We start from the raw sequence: 19,083 nt of genomic DNA, 5'->3' as shown, positions 1-19,083 counted from the left end.
TCACTTACACATGTCATCAGGGCAAGAACTGTCGCGCCACCATAGACAACGGGAGTTGCATGAATGTGGTCGCCAAGAGCGTTGTTGCTTGAATGGGCCTCAAACCTGAACCCCCCCCACCCCAAGCCTTATAAGGTTGCCTGGGTTGATCAGTCCACCATTCCCGTTAATCTGAGGTGTTTAGTTCCCCTACACTTTGCAGGATATGAGGATCGAGTGTGGTGTGATGTCCCAAAGATGGATGTTGCCCACATCATTCTAGGTAGATCCTGGTTATATGACAGGGATGTCACCAATTACGGGAAGTCTAACACCTATGTCTTTGAGTTCAAAGGGAAGAAGATCAGACTGACCCCCAGTGCCCCTAGGGAAGTTAGGGTTCCAGAACATAAGGGAAGTACATCCAAACACACCCCCACCAAAACACTCAACATTTTAAATCAACAACAATTTGAAGGAGAGTGTCACGAGTCAGGGGTGATTTATGCTCTAGTTGCCGTATAGAGTAATACCAATAGGTCACGCTTATTCACTGAGGCTCTTAGAGAAGTACAACCCTTGTTGAGGAAATTCGAGAGGTTATTCCCTGAGGAATTACCTGATGAGTTACCGCCTATGCATGACATCCAGCACGCTATTGACTTAGTTTCAGGATCCTCTCTCCTGAACTTACCCCATTACCGAATGAATCCCAAAGAACACGCCGAACTCAAACGGCAAGTGGATGAACTGTTGCAGAAGGGATTCATTAAGGAAAGCCTTAGCTCGTGTGCTGTACCTGCCTTGCTCACGCCAAAGAAAGATGGCACCTGGCATATGTGTGTTGATAGTAGGGCCATCAATAAGATCACCATCAAGTATAGGTTCCCTATCCTTAGGCTTGATGACATGTTGGATATGATGGCCAACTCTTCGATCTTTTCAAAGATTGATCTCAAGAGCAGGTACCACCAGATAGGGTTAGGCCTGGAGATGAGTGGAAGACAGCCTACAAGACAAAGGATGGCCTCTTTGAGTGGTTAGTCATGCCTTTTGGCTTATCAAATGCACCTAGCACCTTCATGAGGATAATGAATCAAGTGCTTCAACCATTCATTGGCAAGTTCCTTATGGTTTACTTTGATGACATCCTCATGTATAGTAAGACCCCGTCTTCCCACTTGGATCTCTTACAGAAGGTTTTTCATGTGCTCTTACAAGAGAAACTCTATGTCAACCTTAAGAAGTGCACCTTCATGAGTGATCAAGTCATCTTCCTGGGATTTGTTGTGTCAGCTCAGGGAGTATCTGCTGACCCTGAGAAAGTGAGAGCGATTGTAGAGTGGCCTAAGCCAACTAACATTCATGAGGTACGAAGCTCTCATGGCTTAGCCACTTTCTACAGAAGATTCATCTATTGGTTTAGTTTCATTATGTCTTCTATCACCAATTGCATGAAAAAGGAGTTTCAATGGACTAAGAGTGCTACGAAGGCCTTTAATGAGATTAAAAAGTTTATGACTGAAGCTCCAATCCTGCGCCTCCCAGATTTCTCTAAGGTCTTCGAAGTGAATTGTGATGCATCTGGTATTGGGATAGGTGGTGTCCTAGGACAAGAGGGCCACCCTATTGCCTATTTTAGTGAAACTTAATGAAGCTAGGCAACGATATTCCACAAACGACAAGGAATTCTATGCGGTTGTCCAATCACTGCGCTATTGGCGACATTACCTTTTACCACAAGAATTCGTGCTATTCTCTGACCACCAAGCTCTAAGATACCTAAGTGCCCAAAAGAAACTTAACCAGAGGCATGCCAAGTGGGTTGAGTTTCTCCAAGAGTACACTTTTGTACTCAAGCACAGACCTGGTGTCGAGAATACTGCTGCAGATGCACTGAGCCGGGTGAACATGTTCCTCATTCGCACCAATGCTAGGAGTAGGGCTAGTGTGCTACTCCAGGCAATGAGTGTAGAGGTTGTAGGGTTCGAGCGAGTCAAGGACCAATACCCCACCTGTCCTGATTTTAGTGAACCGTTCACTTCCTTGAATGAAGGCAACCCAATCAACCGCTCGGACTACCTACTTAGGGAGAGCTTTCTTTTTAAAGGAAGCAAGTTGTGCATTCCCAGGACTTCACTCAGAGATTTCTTGATTTGGGAATTGCATGCTGGGGGAGTCGCTGGCCACTTCGGTCGTGATAAGACCATCACCCTCGTTGAGGACCAATTCTTTTGGCCAGGACTGAAAAGGGATGTTGCTAGAGTTGTGAGTCAGTGTAAGACATGCCAGACCACCAAACAACAAAAGCAAAACACGGGTTTGTACACTCCCCTACCCGTTCCCCATTCCCCTTGGCAAGACCTTAGCATAGACTTCGTACTTGGTCTACCAAGAACTTCAAGAGGCCATGATTCTGTTTATGTGGTTGTGGACCGCTTCTCGAAGATGGCCCATTTCATCCCATGCTCTAAGACCTCCGATGCATCCATAGTAGCCAAACTTTTCTTTAATGAGGTTGTCAAGTACGATGGGTTACCCCTCACCATAGTGTCCGATAGGGATGTTAAGTTCACTAGTCATTTTTGGAGGACCCTATGGCGGATGATGGGCACGAAGCTCCGTTTCTCCTTCGCTTTCTACCCTCAGACCGATGGCCAGACCAAGGTTGTCAATAGGAGCTTAGGGAATTTATTGCATTGCCTCATAGGAGAACACCTTACCAGCTGGGATCGAGTCCTTAGCCAGGCTGAGTTTGCATATAATAGTTCTAAGAACCGTACCACTGGTCTGTCCCCCTTTGAGATCTGTTCAGGATACCAGCCCCGGGCACCCATAGACCTTATCCCAATCGTGTCTAGTTCCAGGACCTCCCAGTTAGCCAAATCTTTTGCTCAGCATATACATGATTTGCATGCAGGTATAAGAAGACAGATAGCACTGAGCAATGAGCAATACAAATCGAAGGCATATGTGCACAGAAGGCTACAAGAGTTTCAAGACGGCGATATGGTGATGATAAGAATCAAGCCGCAACGTTTTGTTAGGGGAAAAGCGAGCAAGCTACATGCTCGTAGCACAGGTCCGTTCAAGGTACTCAAGAGGATAGGTGCCAATTCGTATGTTCTTGATCTGCCAGCTAGCATGGAGATCAGTAATATTTTCAATGTTGAAGACCTAGTCCCATACCATGGTACCTTTACCTTTACCCCTTCCTATTCTGATGACCTTGAAGACTTCCCCTTCAACATTGATGAGACTTCTGAGCCAAGCTAACCACTTCCCCCCACCTCATTACCATCTGTGCCTAAGGTCACGAGAAGAACTGAAGAAGTTGAGAAAATCCTTAATGAGAGGATTGTGTCCACACACTGGAGGTTCTAAAGAGTTCTTCATCAAGTGGCGTGGACGTCCGAAAATTGACAACACCTGAATCACAATGCAAGAAGTCCAACAACTCAACCTAGACCTACTTGAGTATTACATGAGCTTTAATTCACTAGAGGTCAATTCTTCCAAGCCGGGGAGAGTTGATGGGGACATCAAGACGTACAGCCGAAGGAAGAAGAAGAAAGAAGAAAAAAAAGAAAAGGAAGGCTCGATCCAGCCTTCCCAGCACTGGATCGAGTCCTCTCCTTCCTTTCTTTGCCAAGATTGTGTGGCCCCCACCAAATATGATATGTTAGTAGTTTTATTTCCTAGGATTTTGTTTATTTGAGTCTTTTAAGTCCATTAGGAAACTAAGTAAATATCCTATTGATTTCTTTTTAGAAAGTTTCTTTGTTTATGAAATAGCATTCCTAGAATATTCTTTTCTTTTAGTAATTAGTCTCTTATTTATGTAAGGCCATTGGCCACGGTTCCAAATTAATGAATGAATGAAGATTATTGAAGGAAAAACAGCCCCACAATCCCCCCTACGAATTCTCTCTCGCTGCCCTCTCCCTCTTCTCATCTCTCACTCTCGGTCTCCCTCTGTTTCTCGCCTCCTCTCTCTCACGGCTCTCTCTCTCATTCTCCTTCTCCCTTTCTCATCCTTCATCCCTCTCTTTTCTGTTTTCTGTCTTTCCTGTTGCTGCTGCCCTATTGCAGAAATTGTTCACCATCATTAGAGATTATCTCTATCGAGAAAACCCCCAACTGGGTTGCTACTGGAACTTCTCCAACAATCGGGACTGCTGTTCTTCATCAAGTAGGTTGGACTGTAACTCTTTATTTTGGAGGACTTCAACTTCTTCTTTTCTCCTCAGACCAGGACAGCAACAAGGAAATAATTAAACTAAACCCCTCCCACCTCCATTTATCCCTGTTATATGTTGCAGCCCATTAACATTGAAACCAGCCTTTGCGCTTTTGTTTACGCCTATTTTTACCCATTGTTTTAAGACGTTTCGTCACTATTATATCTCCAAAACCCTTGCTGATTTTCTATTTTAGTTGGTTGCTAGAGGATATTGATTGTTTGCATATCTTATTTGGTGTCTGGATTGATTTGTGCTGAATCTAACATTCGTATGACATTTGTTCCCTTCCCCATGTCCCCACTTGAAGCTTAAGTAAGAGTTTATGTGTTTTTCCGCCTAGATTATTATTGCTTTTTGCTACTTTGTTTATTAGTCTCATTCTATTTTGCATGCTTAATCTTGTTTGCTGAGTTTCTTTTGTCCTATCTGCCCAAGTCCCTTGAGTTAACCCTACCTAGTTAGTTAATCTTGTAGGAAACCTAGTCACCTAGGAACTCTCTACATCATTAGGCAACCAACATAAACCCATACTTCAATTGGTATCTCATCTGGGTCTGGTCTTTTACCTACTTTCATCTTTCTCAGGGCTTCTTTAACCTCGGTCACTCCTATCTTTTGAGCATATCTATGATGCTTGATGTTATGATGTATACTCACATTACTCCTCCATGAGCCGTCTCCATTCAGGAAGATGCAAAAATACTCATCCCATCTCATTTTAATGTCTTCATCCTTAACAAGAACTCTACCCTCATCACTCTTAATACATCGAACATGATCGAGGTCTATGCTCTACCTGTCCCGTATTTAGCTATCTTATAAATGGCTTTTTTCCCTTCCTTATTATTCAAATTTTTGCACAAGTCATCATATTTCTTCGCTCATGCTTTCCCCACAATCTTCCTTGTCTCGTTTCTGGCAGCCTAATACCTCTCTTGATCTTCAACCTCCATATTCCTTTGCCAAGTCTTAAAACTGTCTTCTTAGTCTTAATGGTTGTCTAGACTTCCTCATCCAACCACCAAGTCTCTCTAGCGGTCAGTCGAGTACCCTTAGACATCCCTAGAACCTCTTTAGAAACTTTCTTAATGCAATCCGTCATCTCAATCCACATCATGTTGGTATCTCCATCAATATCCCACTTCCCTTGCTTCACCACTTTATTGGTAAAAGACCCCAATGAGTCTCCTTGCAATCTCCACCACCTTACCTTTGCGTAGACATGTTTCCTTGGCTTACGCTTCGGCACACTTGAGGCACATATTACAAGATCAGTAGTCTACGTTGAGATGTTAAGCTTTCCCAGGTATAAACTTACAATCCTAAACAACAATCTGTTGGACCTTCTAGTAAGGAAGAAGTCAATTTGGTTGGTTGGTTGCCCACTTTTGTAGGTATCAAATGATCTTCTCTCCCAGCGAAGAAAGTGTTCACAATGGCAAGGTCATAGGTTGTCAGAAAGTCTAAAACTGAGGTCCGCTCCTCATTCCTCTCCCCAACTCAGAATCCTCCATGAACCTCTCCATAGCCTCTCCTATCCCTACCAACGTGTCCATTCAGATCCCCTCCCACAATAATCTTTTCATCCAGACCAAAACCATACATTAGATCATCTATGTGTTCACAAAATTGTAGCTTACTGTTTTCATCCATCCCTGCCGACTTCTATTTTGATTTTTTTTGTCTTAAAATGTTGATTCTTGATGTAGCATATAAAGAGATTTATTTCATTGCTATACAATGTATTTCATTGCTATACTAGATATAATGGATACATTAAAAAAATACTAAAAGCTAGGGCAGCTAGGTGGGCACCTTGTTGCCGCCTAAGTGCTTAGGTGGCCCTTGAATGCCTTCGTCCCCTCGTCGCCTTGACAACTATGATTGGGATAGAATCTATGTATGTCCAAGCTCAATCAGAGAAGAAGAGATGAAGGAGAAGAAGGTTAGGGGGTATAAAACACGTAATGTTGGAGCATACTAAGAGCCTAATTGAATGGCCAGGATTTGCTCCAGTAAGCATAGGATCAAAATGAGTAATAAGGCTGTGTACAATACGATCCTCCCTAGACCCCACAGTGGGGGGAGCCTTGTGCACTAGGTATGCCCTTTATAAGCATAGGATCAAAATGAGTTATAAAGGGACAAAACTGTAATTGTAAATTGGCTATGTGGGCCAGACGCCAGATAGGGAATCTTTTATTTAGTTTAAGTAGTGGGGTCCAGTAGTACTATACGTGTGGATTTATTTAAAGATTTAGTTTCTATTTTGTTAGTAAGAGTTCAAAATAGTTTATCTTTCGGGTCCTGTTTTAAGCTAGGAAGTAATATGAGTTAGTAGGAAAGCTTTTTCCTAAATGGTATGTATCTTTGAACCCACACTTTTTAATGATTGACTGCTAATGAAAAAAAACTCAATTAAAAAAAAAAAAAAGACTGCTTATGAAATTTATTAATTGTGGCTAAGGTATCTATCTAATTGATTCTCGTCACTCTCCTTCTCTATTGATTTCTTCTACTACATCTTCCATGCAATTCCTTCTTATATCTTTAACTATGATATAATCCTCTCTCAATTAGACAATACTGCTCTTATTTTCCTAATCCAGTGCTATTGTATCTAATAATAGTTCTGATTTCAAATTCTCTACAGCACTATCTCTTTCAAAGTTATAGTTAAAATTTCACGTAATCTGACATATGGTTAAACTGGTCATTAGGTCAGATTTTAAGTCTAGTTAAACTGCAAGGTTCGTCAGTCTCAATAGGGCACTAGATCAAAGTTTGGTGGATTTCTGATCAAGGCTTTAAAATTTCTCCCTCATTTAAGTCCTAAATCTGATTTTTATCCTAAGATTTTCAGATTTTGTTTTCGGACAACCAAACCATTATCACTTATCACACTAGAAATAAAGCAAATAAACCACAGAGGTTTGAAAAAAGCAAACAGAACTGAACAGTTTAATTTCTAAGATATTAAAGAGACCAAACAAAGAAATAACCTATGCAAGAAACTCAATGATAAGACTCCCAAACAATACAAATAATTTACTATTATATCTAAAAGAAATATCGAATTCTTTGTAATGAAATGAAACAACTTTACCTGCACTATGAAAACATCCGGAGAAGGTATTTTAACACAAAGAAACCAGAGAAGCATAAAAAACTGAATCAATGGCTTAAGTAGAAGCATAAAAGGATAAATTATCCTTGGCAAACCCTTCGGAACTGTTGGCCATTGTGCCTGCACCCAAAACGGATAAAAAATGACTACATTATTTCATTACAAGACATGCATTGTGTGAAAAAGAACAAGAAGAATTATTACCATTTTATGAATATGAATAGATCGATTCTCTAAAAGAGCAGCATGGGGATCAGAACCTGTTCATGCATTAAAACTAAAAATGAAGAACTTCATAGAATATCAATGTATACGACTGAAAATTTTAAGAACTACCAAGGCTTTATCAAGTGAAAAATAAAAGGACCAAGAAGCAAAATTTTAGTTACGAAACAGGAAATTCTGTTCAGATAAGGATGATAAAGATATTGATGGGAAATGGAGTAATGGAGTAAGAATGCTGAAAACAGTGTGCCAGAAGCAGCTGACTGAGCTTACAATAGGATGGGATTACTTGGTTAGGAGGTTGGGAATATAGAAAAATTACCTCAGTCAATTGCAGATCTGGGCTCAAACAAAAGCTGAAACAAAGAAAATCCTTCAAGAAAGGAGTTTTAATCCAGGTATTGCTGAAGCTACTGCCCCATAAATGATGAAGGGCATCTCCATCAGTTAACTCATTGCCATGAAACCAAAGGGGCATAAGCCCATCTTCCTTCTTCCTTAATGGGGTCACAATAAACACCTCTCACTTTCTTGAGGAAAATGAGGCTTACCCTTAATATACCCTTCAAAACACCAGTTTCTTTAGTTACAAAATCCAGGGGATAATCTTAGACAATAGCTAAGCCGTACTTTGAAACCACTGAACTCCTTCCAACATTAGTAAACCTAAAAAACTACCTAGAAAGGAGAGCTTGTTTCTCGTGGGTAATGCTTCTAAGGCACAGCCACTAATTTTATGTATTTACACATAGTATCCCAGTCATAGTTTTTAAGGCGGTAAGGCGACGGAGGCGTTTGAGAGTCTTTCGGAGCGCCTTAGCGATAAGGCGGGCATAAAGCGTCGCCTTATCGACTAAAGCGTTCCTGTATAATTTTTTTATAAAACCAATCTATTTGGCTCATATTCTAGTTGAATCCTATTACTCATATGTTAAATAAATATTAAAGGTTCATATTCATACCAATGTAAGATATTAAAACAAATCAATAAAGTGAATAAACTAAGTTCATCTTCATCAATCATCAATCATCAATCATCAATCATCAATCATCAATCGTCAATCATCAATCATATTAACATATAATATAAATACATAATTATGAAACAAAACTATAAATATAAAGAAAAGAAGACAAAAAATACAAGTATTTATTATACTTACCTCTATGATGCCAAAATGAGTGCCTAAGCCCTAAGGTCATCCACTATATTTCTACTCCTGTCAAAGAAGAATGAAGCTCACCGTTGCCGAAGCAAGCTCACCACTGCCGGAGCAAAATGGTCGTCTGGATCAGTGGTTCTTCCTTGTTCCTTGATTCCTTCTCAAAGCCCTTTCACCCTTGACAAAATCCAAACCCTGTTTGTGAATCGTGTTTTTGTTTTGTTTGTTTGGGTTATTTTTTGTGGAGTAAAGCTGATCCCATAAATCTCAAGTGTTAACAAAACCATACACCTATGAACAAAAAATCTATATTTGGAATCTTCATTAAGTAATTTTAAAATATGTTTAAAGAAAAAAAAACCCCATAAGGCGCCACTTCACATAAGGCGGAGCACTACCTTACCATCTCTAGATCGCATCAGCGCCTTAAAAAATATGATCCCAGTCCATGAGGTGATAATTATGTTCTTCTCTCCATTCATCTCAAAATCACCATTAGTTTGTTGTAATCTCCTTGCAGTTGAAATCAGGACCACGATAGCTGATAAGTAGTAGGATACTCGCAAAAAAAACTCTGATCAGAGAAAGCTTATTGCCTTTTAATAAATATCCACTTCACCATATCAACAACTTCCTTTCTGATGTTCCCACCACCAAGGCACCAACTACCCTACCATTGGAATTTTATAGTGGGTCAGAGAGGCATTCTGCAAAATGTAGAAGGCAGCGACAGAAGACAGCAATGTAAGAAACTCCTAGTGGTTCATATTTGGAAAACATCATATACGTAACCTGAAACTGCCACTGAACACCAAAAAAATACATGCCAAAATCCCAAGTCGACTTCCTCACAGTTATGCTCTTTTTATACATGTTCAACAATCAACCAGCTTTTTTTTTTTTTTTCATTTAAAATAGTCCTAGTGGTAAGTTAAGTTTGCACTTTGCAAGCCTAAGCGCAATGGTAAGGCTGTTCCATTGTGACCTAGTGGTTGCGGGTTTGAGTCAGGAAACAGCCTGTCCGCAAAGCGGAGGTAAGGTTGTATACATTATGACCCTCCCTAGGCCCCACAGTGGCGGGAGCCTCATGCACTAGGCATGCCCTTTTATATAGAATAGTCATTATCAGCATTTTATCGAAGCTTCCGTACTTTTATTTTTGCAAATCTTATGACCCAGTGTTTCATTAATCATTCAATGATTATCATTTGATTATTTTACTGGAAAAAAATCCCAAAACCAGTAACCTATAGAAACCAGTGCTATTATGCCACCAATAGATTGAAAATCAAAACTTCATCTTCTCTTTGTGATAAATAACAACTTTAGAAGACGAGAGAAAGAATTGGAGAGGTACAAAGAAAAGAAATATCCCCATAAACAGGAAAAATACAAAACTAACACCAAAAATTCCCTCGGAAAAATTCGTAGAGGAAAATTGCTCCCATCCAAAATCCTCAGATGGATTGCTGGCAAGTCTATAGCATCTGGGTACATGTTACCTTCTTTAAATATCACTAGTAAAGATTTCATCACTTTTCTTTTTCTTTAAAAGAAAAAAAAAAAAAAGGAAAATTTATTTTTCTCATGTTTTTTGGGGGGTTTGGTTTGGTTTTATGTTAATTTATTATTTTAGTAACTCATTTTTATTATTTCTAGTAATTAACAATTTTCTAATTTGGTAATGAATTATTTATTCACCCAAAAGGAAAAAAAAATTCTATTTTAGTAAATTAAACTTTACCATTTATAGTAAATACAGAAATTATATACATATTGATGCAGATACGGTTGCCCTTTCTTGGTTGGACCAGCATGACCGGCTTTGGAAGCCAAGAGCCAAGAAGAACCGGTCCAGCCCAGGGTTTTGGTCCAACAAGGGTTGGAAATAAAATTAGTAGTTTACTTAGTATTTTATTTCATGCTTTTATTTTCCAGACTTGAACGTAAGAGCAGGATTTATTTCCTTGCTTTGGTTTCCTTTTTATAGTTGTTTCCTAGTTTAGGCTAGTTTCCATTCCAGTTAAGTCTAATTTCATGTTCCTATTTTCCTATATATTAGTTGTAATCGATTGAAGATTTAGAGAGCAATTTGATTATTAAATGAATGTGTGAGTGTGATCCTCCTTTTCCCCCTCTCTACTCTGATTTCCCCTCCCTTCCCTAAGGGTTCTCCATCAACTTGGTATCAAAGCCGAAGGATCCTAATCCTTCCCCACCTTTCTTTTTCCTTTCCCATTCTCTGTGTCGGCTTCCACCGATACTAAGAATAAAAAAAAAAAAATCCCAAAACCCCCTGCCCTCCGCCTTCTCTGTTCCTTTCGGCAGCAGCCGCCGCTTCCTCTTTCACTTTTTTCTCCCTTCCGACAGCAGCCGCCGCCTCCTCTCCGTGTCCGACAGCAAAAAAAAAGGAAGAAAGCAAAAGGAAGTCATGAAGAAGGAAAGTCGAGAAGAGAGAGAGATAGAAGAAAAGAAGAAGAAAGAACAGCAGAAGAGAAGTCGAAAAGAGGGAGAACCAGAAAATACCTGTCGATCTAGTCCTTCCATCGCCGCGAGTCGCTTCCAAGCCGTGAAGACCTCCTTCGTCACCATCGGCTCTCGGGGTCCATCCCTCCTCGCATCGGTTCCCCTCAACCAAGCCTACGAAACCGGCGAACTGGTTTTCACCTCTAGACACTCCCACTTCATCTCTGTCGGTGACGGTTCCTTCAAATTGAGTCTCCAATTTTATTTTATTTTTCAACTTTTCCACATTACCCCTCTTTTATCTATTAATTCCTTTTATCTCTATTTGTTTTCTTATTTACATTTAGATCCCTGCCCACACTTGATATCCTTTGTGTTTACTTGAATCTCAAGTAATTACAATTCTGCCCTTCCAAAAAAAAAAAGTTATTTCCTATTCTACCATATGCTCTTGAGTGCTATTTTGTTAATCATCACCATGGTTGCCAATAGTGAAGTTGTTCAGCAGCTGAATTCTTATAAAGGAGAAATTGATACAAAATTTGATGCTCTCACTAACATGGTCACGTCCCTAAAAACAATGGTGGAATCTATGCAAGTTTCTATTGATCGTTTGGTGGCAACAGATAAAGGAAAGAGTCCCATTCAGTCTGGGGATTCTTCCAACACCACTCCACAGGATCTGCCAGTAACACCACCACCACCGCTACCACATCATACACCACCACCACCACCTCCACCACCATATGGGACTGATAGACAGGATGATGGAGCAGAAAGAGCAGCAAAACTGGATGTCCTTGATTTTTATGGAGACAATAATCCAGAATTGTACCTTGACTGGATTCACAGTTTAGATACATTCTTCAGATGGTACGGGTTGACTGAGGCTCGAAAGATCCTATTTGCAGAGGCCAAACTGAAGGCACGGCTCGAGTCTGGTGGATCAAGCAACAAAAACAAAACCGAACCCGAGGCATTGGTTTGGTCCTACTTGGGATGAAATGTATGAAGTCATGAATCGGCGATTCTTGCCTTCTGATTACAAGCAACGCATGCATCTCAGATTTGCACAGTTGAAACAAGAGAATTTGACCGTTGAGGAGTATGTTGCTAGATTTTATTATTTGGCCACTCATTCTGACTTTGAGTGGGATGAAGAAGTCTTAGTGGCCCAATTTCGCAATGGTTTGCACCCTCAACTTAGTGCTGCCCTTGCATCTAATCGACTACCTACCATGGAAGACGCCGTGCAAGTAGCATATCAGGTTGAGGAAAGTCTGAAACGCCCATACAATCGGAGAAATTTTGCAGATACTTTTTCTCAAGGTACTAGTTCTGTTTGGCAACAGTCTCCTACCCAAGAGAGGTCATCTAGCAAGCCACTAGGCAAGTGCTACATCTCTGGCTTCTTCACGACCTAGTCGGCCGTATTCTCCACCTCGACATGTTTCTGAAATGTCATCTTCACGGCCTACTCGCCCATACTCACCCCCTCGGCGTGGTTCAGATAAACCTTCTGATTCTTCAAAATTTACAGTTCGGTGCTACTCATGCCATGGATTTGGACATATCAGTGCCCAATGTCCCAGCCGTTTGGTTGCTTTTATTGATAAGGATTCTCCTATACCATATATTCCCGAAGAGCAACTTGGTTCTGACACAGTTGATTTAAGAGAAGAGCGTGCAACAAGTGAAGTCAATGACACTCTCAGTGACGATGACCAACATCCTTTTTATGTCATTCGTCATGTGTTGACCACTCAGAAGGCCACTGAAAATGAAGATTGGCGCCGCAGGTAGTATTTTTCAGACTCGTGTGAAGTGCAATGATCAGTTGCTAACCTTGGTCATTGATGGAGGCAGTTGCACTAATGTTGTCTCTGAAGACGCTGTTCGTAAGCTGGGATTGAATACAGAACCACATCCTAATCCTTACAAGGTTGCGTGGGTGAACAACACTAATCTCAAAATCACAGATAAGTGTTTAGTCACATATTCTATTGGTGGATTTAAAAATACAGTCCAATGTGATGTTCTCCCTCTGAAGGTGTGCCACATCCTTCTTGGTCGACCTTGGTTGTTTGATAAGAAAGTACAGCATTGTGGCTATGCCAATACCTATGCCTTCAAGCATGCCAACAAGACTATGAAGTTTCATCCTGCCAAAGATCTCTCTGAAATTAAGCTCAAGAAGATGGTGGGATCGTTCCTCATTCAGCGTATTCCTTCAAACGGTCTCCTTGGTCCTTTCCCTAACTCGACGGAGTCGAGTTCTTTTCAAAGGAGGAGAGTTGATGCAAATACGGCTGCCCTTTCTTGGTTGGACCAGCATGACCGGCTTTGGAAGCCAAGAGCCAAGAAGAACCGGTCCAGCCCAGGGTTTTGGTCCAACAAGGGTTGGAAATAAAATTAGTAGTTTACTTAGTATTTTATTTCATGCTTTTATTTTTCAGATTTGAACGTCGGAGTAGGATTTACTTCCTTGCTTTGGTTTCCTTTTTATAGTTGTTTCCTAGTTTAGGCTAGTTTCCATTCCAGTTAAGTTTCTAATTTCATGTTCCTATTTTCCTATATATTAGTTGTAATCGATTGAAGATTTAGAGAGCAATTTGATTATTGAATGAATGTGTGAGTGTGATCCTCCTTTTCCCCCTCTCTACTCTGATTTCCCCTCCCTTCCCTAAGGGTTCTCCATCACATATAAATATTGATTTTATAATTTTGAGCAAGTTTCTGTTTTAACTCATGGGGTTTTATCCGATATGCTTTAGAAGTCTAACTTCTACTTTTACTTAAGTGAGAGCCCAGTGAGAAGTCCAAGAGAACTTTAGAATAAAAAAGCAATGAAAACCATGCAACCAATACACTTTGATGCAGAAAAAACACAGAACATCGCTTATTTTAGTGAAAACGAGTCTTGAATTGGTTAACATCTGTGTCGACCTTTGGCCCAATGGGTTTTAATTGTAATGCGCTTCTCAAGACCTACATAATGGGTAGTAGTTAGGAGAACGAATTTTAGAGTCTACTTATTTCTTTTCTTAACTACTATTTTCTAAAGTTTTTAATCTTACTTTCTAAGTAAAGGGATAGAGCTTTAACCAAAGATTAATTACTATTTTTCTATTGGCAGCTAAGCTCCTACAAGTCTTGCTACTTTCTATTTTCAGTTTTTCTTAGGTTTTAGGTAGTTTCTATTTTCTGATTTCCAAAAGTTAAAGTTGAGTCCCTCATCCATAAATAGGGGGCAAATGTAAGCTGTTGAGATATGATTTGATGACTGATCAACAGAAAATTGCTGTTTTCTGGCAATCAGCCATGCAGATTCATAGTATAATAGTTCAGGATGATTCCTCAAATTTGGGTGGATTACTAAAGCGGCCTCCAGTGGACTCCAGAACTACAGTCGCTCTTGCTCTTCTGTTCTACTTCAGCACTCCAATTCACGTTCTCAGATCAACTAATAGATTCTGTAATATTTCTGTCACCATTCTGCTCTGCTTGTTCGTCCCTGATCAGTTATTGTTCACAATTATCCTCCATATATCAATTCTATTACTGTGTCTGTCTCTTTCAAAGCCCGTTGCAGATTCTGCTGTAATCTTAACTAGGGTGAATCTTGACACCATAGTTTATTTTTTTTGATATTTTGCCATGTCATGCCAGGGGAAGTCTTATCGCTGATCTGGGACCTCCATATTCCCCCTCAAGAGATGATCCCCAGCTACACTACCATAGGGCTAACATATGAGTTCATAGTCAGGGGATCAATTATAGGAGCTCATGTAATTTGAAGTTTGTTAGTAATTTTGGGCTTCCTTATCATGGATTGGAATGTATCGAAATAAAAACTATAAAAAAAAAAAAGCATAACTATTTGGTTAAGTCAGCCACACAAATTTAGCTATTTAGTATTTTAATTTATTTATTTTAAACTTACTTAATCCAAGTCCTGGCTGTAGTAGGAGTTTGTCAATCTAAGTGTCCTAGTTAGAAAACCTACCTTGATGAGTTCACGGTTGTTGCAGCTCTGAGTGAAGTGTTTTGCCAAGCGTGGGGTAGAAATTTTCCTGTCAACCCCTTTTTGGAGATCTTTTCTACTTCTTGATGCAGTACCGACAAGGGTTTACACAAGGAGAACCAAGACCAACGTCGACCCAAGTGGCTGACTGGGTCGACTCAGATCTTAATGTAGGACTAGATTTGACAAGTCAAACTAGACCCAAACAACAGGACCTTGTAGACCAAAGAACAACCAAAACCAATCCCCATATTCCAGCGATAATCAACCAACAGAAAAGGAAGAAACCAGTAACTATCGATCACAGTAATCAATGCCACTTAGACCAGATATCAGTAGATCATCAAATAAGTTTAAACCAGCAGCAGTAATAAGAGGCAACAGTCCCAAAACAACAGCAGAAAAATAACAGAACAGAATAAGACAGATCAGGCTATCGATTCTGGTTGTATTCTGGCAAAATCACTACAGGGAAAAATTCTGGAGATTTCGAATATCTCCATAATGGCAGTACAGAATTAGGCCTGCTTTGGTTCAATTCTTAAGGGAGTACAAGGGAGTAATCGACCACAGTTTGGAAACCAATCAGTGGCTGGAACTGGCTCCAGCAGAAAGAGACCGAAGGCTCTGTTTCAGAATTTCTGGGCAGAAAATTTAAAGTTATAAATAACTGATTGTTTGACAGCAGTAGAACCTTGAAACAAACTTGAAAGAGAATAAGAAGACTTGTAGAAACCCTCCTGGACTTCACGCAACAAGAAGTCGACCGGATCAAACACCAGCCCCTTGTTATGTGGTCACACACATAGAAAATCCAGTAGATGCATGGCAGCGACCAGCAGCAAGTTCTTTTTTTTTCAAAATCAAAATTGTCTCTCTATGATGAGAGCTCTCCTTTATTTATAATAATGATGGGGAGGGTTTACAAGTAATAGTAACTCAGAGTTACTAAATATGAGTTACTAAAAATTGATTACAAGAAGTGACTAAAAACTGGAAATTAGAATCTAATGAAAATAGAAATTAGTCTAGACAGAAATTAAAAACTAGCAATGATTTGAAATTAGAAACTAATTTAGGTACTGAAATTAGAAACAAATTTAGGTACTGAAATTAGAAACTAAATAACCCCATCTAAAAAGGAAACTAAAGAAAAAGGAAACAAATCACTGAATCCCGTATGCAACCTTAGAACCCCTAGTTTAGACCCATAAAAGTAGCCCAATACACTCAAAACACATGGGATCAAAGGCCCATGTATGGAACCCAACCCTAAGGTTATTCCTAATAAAACAAGCCTATTTTGGTAATTAATCTACATCAACTCTCCCCATCTTGAAAAAATTCGTCCTCGAATTTTGCAGTGATAAGGAGGAAACAACATGTGCGTAGGAGCTTTAACCATTCCCAAACAAAATTCTGGTTGCTTGTAGACTTTTGGAAGGTAGTCTTCAAGGTGTGGAGCTTTCTCTTCAAAGAACCATGATGGCATAACAAACTCTATATGCTCAACCTCTGAATCCATACCAACTGTGAATGTCGTGTGCATAGAGTCGTCAATGTTGGTAATCTTCTCATCAAGGATTGGAACAAACGCTTCCTTTTCATCATGAATCTCAAAGACTTGTTGTGGAGTTCTTTCAATCACTACCTCATCTTCCACATCTTTAGTCTTGTCTATTATGCTCTCTTCAATGTAGAATCTTTCAGTTGAATCTTCCATCTCTTGACCTTCTGTCTTTGAAGCTTCAAGAACCATCTCTTCAATGTGAACCCTGACTTCAAGTTCTTTTGGTTTAAATAGAGGTATCTTCACTTCACATAAAGGAGTTGTGGCTCTTGGGGGTGTTGAAGTGTTAGGTTTAGTGGCTGAAAAATTCTTCTTAACCTCCCTAGCTTGGTAACCAAACCTTCTACTTGGCTGTGCCAGAAGTTCCTCTGCACGAAGAGCCTTGTCAAAGCAATCTCTCACACCAATTTCTCTCTTAATTTCAGCTCGTAATCCCAGTCGAAACTGAGAAAGTAATTGCCTCTCATTCTTCCTAATACTTGTGAGAATAAAGTGCATCAAATTTGTTCATGTATTCCGCAACATTCATATTTCCTTGACGAAGAGGGTTCAGCTGGTCTTATATGCGAGCTCTGAAGTTGCGTGGCAAGTATTTATCTGATAACTCAAGCTTCATCTCCTCCCAACTAGTAGGTTCTCTACCACGGTCTTCTAACTCTAGCTCATAGGTCCTCCACCACTCACGAGCAGCCCCAACTAGCTTAGCACGAGCTAGTTTCATCTTTCGTTCCTCAGGTAACTCATAATAATCAAAATAGTCGTCTAGTGCGACTACCCAATCATAGAACAATTGGGGGTCATATCTCCCATCAAACTCCTTCAGATCGAGCTTGACCTTCTATGAATCTCCAGAATACCTCTGTTGCACGGGACGTTCAATCTCAAAATATCCTCTTACATGCTCTTCAAAAGTAAGTTGTGCTACCGGAACCCTCTGTGGTGCTCTCAGATTAGGGTTTGCTCTCATATTAGTCAACTGAGCAACCACATTCATTGGAGTGTCCACTTCGGGTGTTGTACGTGAACTGCCAGTAGGCTATTGGGGTGGGGTCTCTTCATTCAACAACCTGGCATCCAATTCAGCCTTCAATTCAGTTTTCCATTTTTGTAGAAACTCCATAATAGAAGCTAGGGTGGGGGTGTTGTTCTCAGCCATGCTCTGATACCACTTAATGTAGGACTAGATTTGACAAACCAAACTAGTCCCAAAACTGCAGGAACTTTTAGACTAGAGAACAACCAGATTACACCCCACAAACCACTGTAATCAGACCAACAGAAAATAGAAGTAACAGTATATAACGATCTCAGAAAACCCAGTAATTCTATGACTGAACAGTACCGGATGGGCAGAGATCAATCAAGGACTGATAACAGTTCAAAATAGTGTCAAAACAATTGGTAATTAATGATTCAGAATCTGAAAATCACAGCAGGAATCAACCCAGATCAATCGATCTCAGTTCAGTCCAAAACAGATCACTAAAAGACGAAAAAACAGAGATTTTATAGAACTTCCAAATGGCTGGTCAGAACCAGCCCTAACTTAGGCCGAGTTGTCCTTGGATGCTAGAAAAGCCTCGATCAAAACTGCAGCCCCAACAGAGAACTAAAACTACTACAGGTTCCAGGAAATGATTGTCTAGAAAAAAGAGATTTTCTGGGCAGATTCAAAAAATAACATACCTGTCTTATAAACAGTAGCAGATCTATGAAATAAGCTTGAGAATAACAAAAAGAGCAATAAGAAGATACTTGTAGAACCCTCCTGGACTTCACGCCGCAAGGAGTCGAACGGATCAAACACCAGCCCTTTGTTCTGTGATCACACACACAGGAAATCCAGTAGATGCATGGCAGCGACCAGTAGCAAGTTCTTTTTTTTCAAAATCAAAATTGTCTCTCTATGATGAGAGCTCTCCTTTATTTATAATAATGATGGGGAGGGTTTACAAGTAATAGTAACTCAGAGTTACTAAATCTGAGTTACTAAAAATTGATTACAAGAAGTTACTAGAAACTGGAAATTAGAATCTAATGAAAATAGAAACTAGTCTAGATAGAAATTAGAAACTAACAATGACTTGAAATTAGAAACTAAATAACCCCATCTAAAAAGGAAACTAAAGAAAAGGAAAACAAATCACTGAATCCCGTTTGCAACCTTAGAACCCCTAGTTTAGACCCATAAAAGTAGCCCAATACACTCAAAACACATGGGATCAAAGGCCCAACATGTATACAACCCAACCCTAAGCTTATTCCTAATAAAACAAGCCTAGTTT

General features: G+C 39.9%; 1 protein-coding gene across 1 annotated transcript in view; it reads right to left on the bottom strand.

The window, feature by feature from the left end:
• LOC122077078 (UDP-glycosyltransferase TURAN) overlaps positions 1-19,083 on the bottom strand; it is a 64,876-nt gene that overhangs the window by 38,464 nt on the left and 7,329 nt on the right. Inside the window, exons 4-5 of the mRNA XM_042642855.1 lie at positions 7,555-7,610; positions 7,330-7,470 (exon numbers count right to left, since the gene is read on the bottom strand). Of these exons, the coding sequence (XP_042498789.1) occupies positions 7,330-7,470; positions 7,555-7,610 (197 nt within the window). The remainder of the gene's footprint in view (positions 1-7,329; positions 7,471-7,554; positions 7,611-19,083) is intronic.

Source organism: Macadamia integrifolia, chromosome 4 (assembly GCF_013358625.1).
Source record: "Macadamia integrifolia cultivar HAES 741 chromosome 4, SCU_Mint_v3, whole genome shotgun sequence".
Classification (NCBI taxonomy): domain Eukaryota; kingdom Viridiplantae; phylum Streptophyta; class Magnoliopsida; order Proteales; family Proteaceae; genus Macadamia; species Macadamia integrifolia.
Note: the sequence above shows the minus strand (reverse complement) of the source record. Positions and strands in the feature narration are given on the sequence as shown.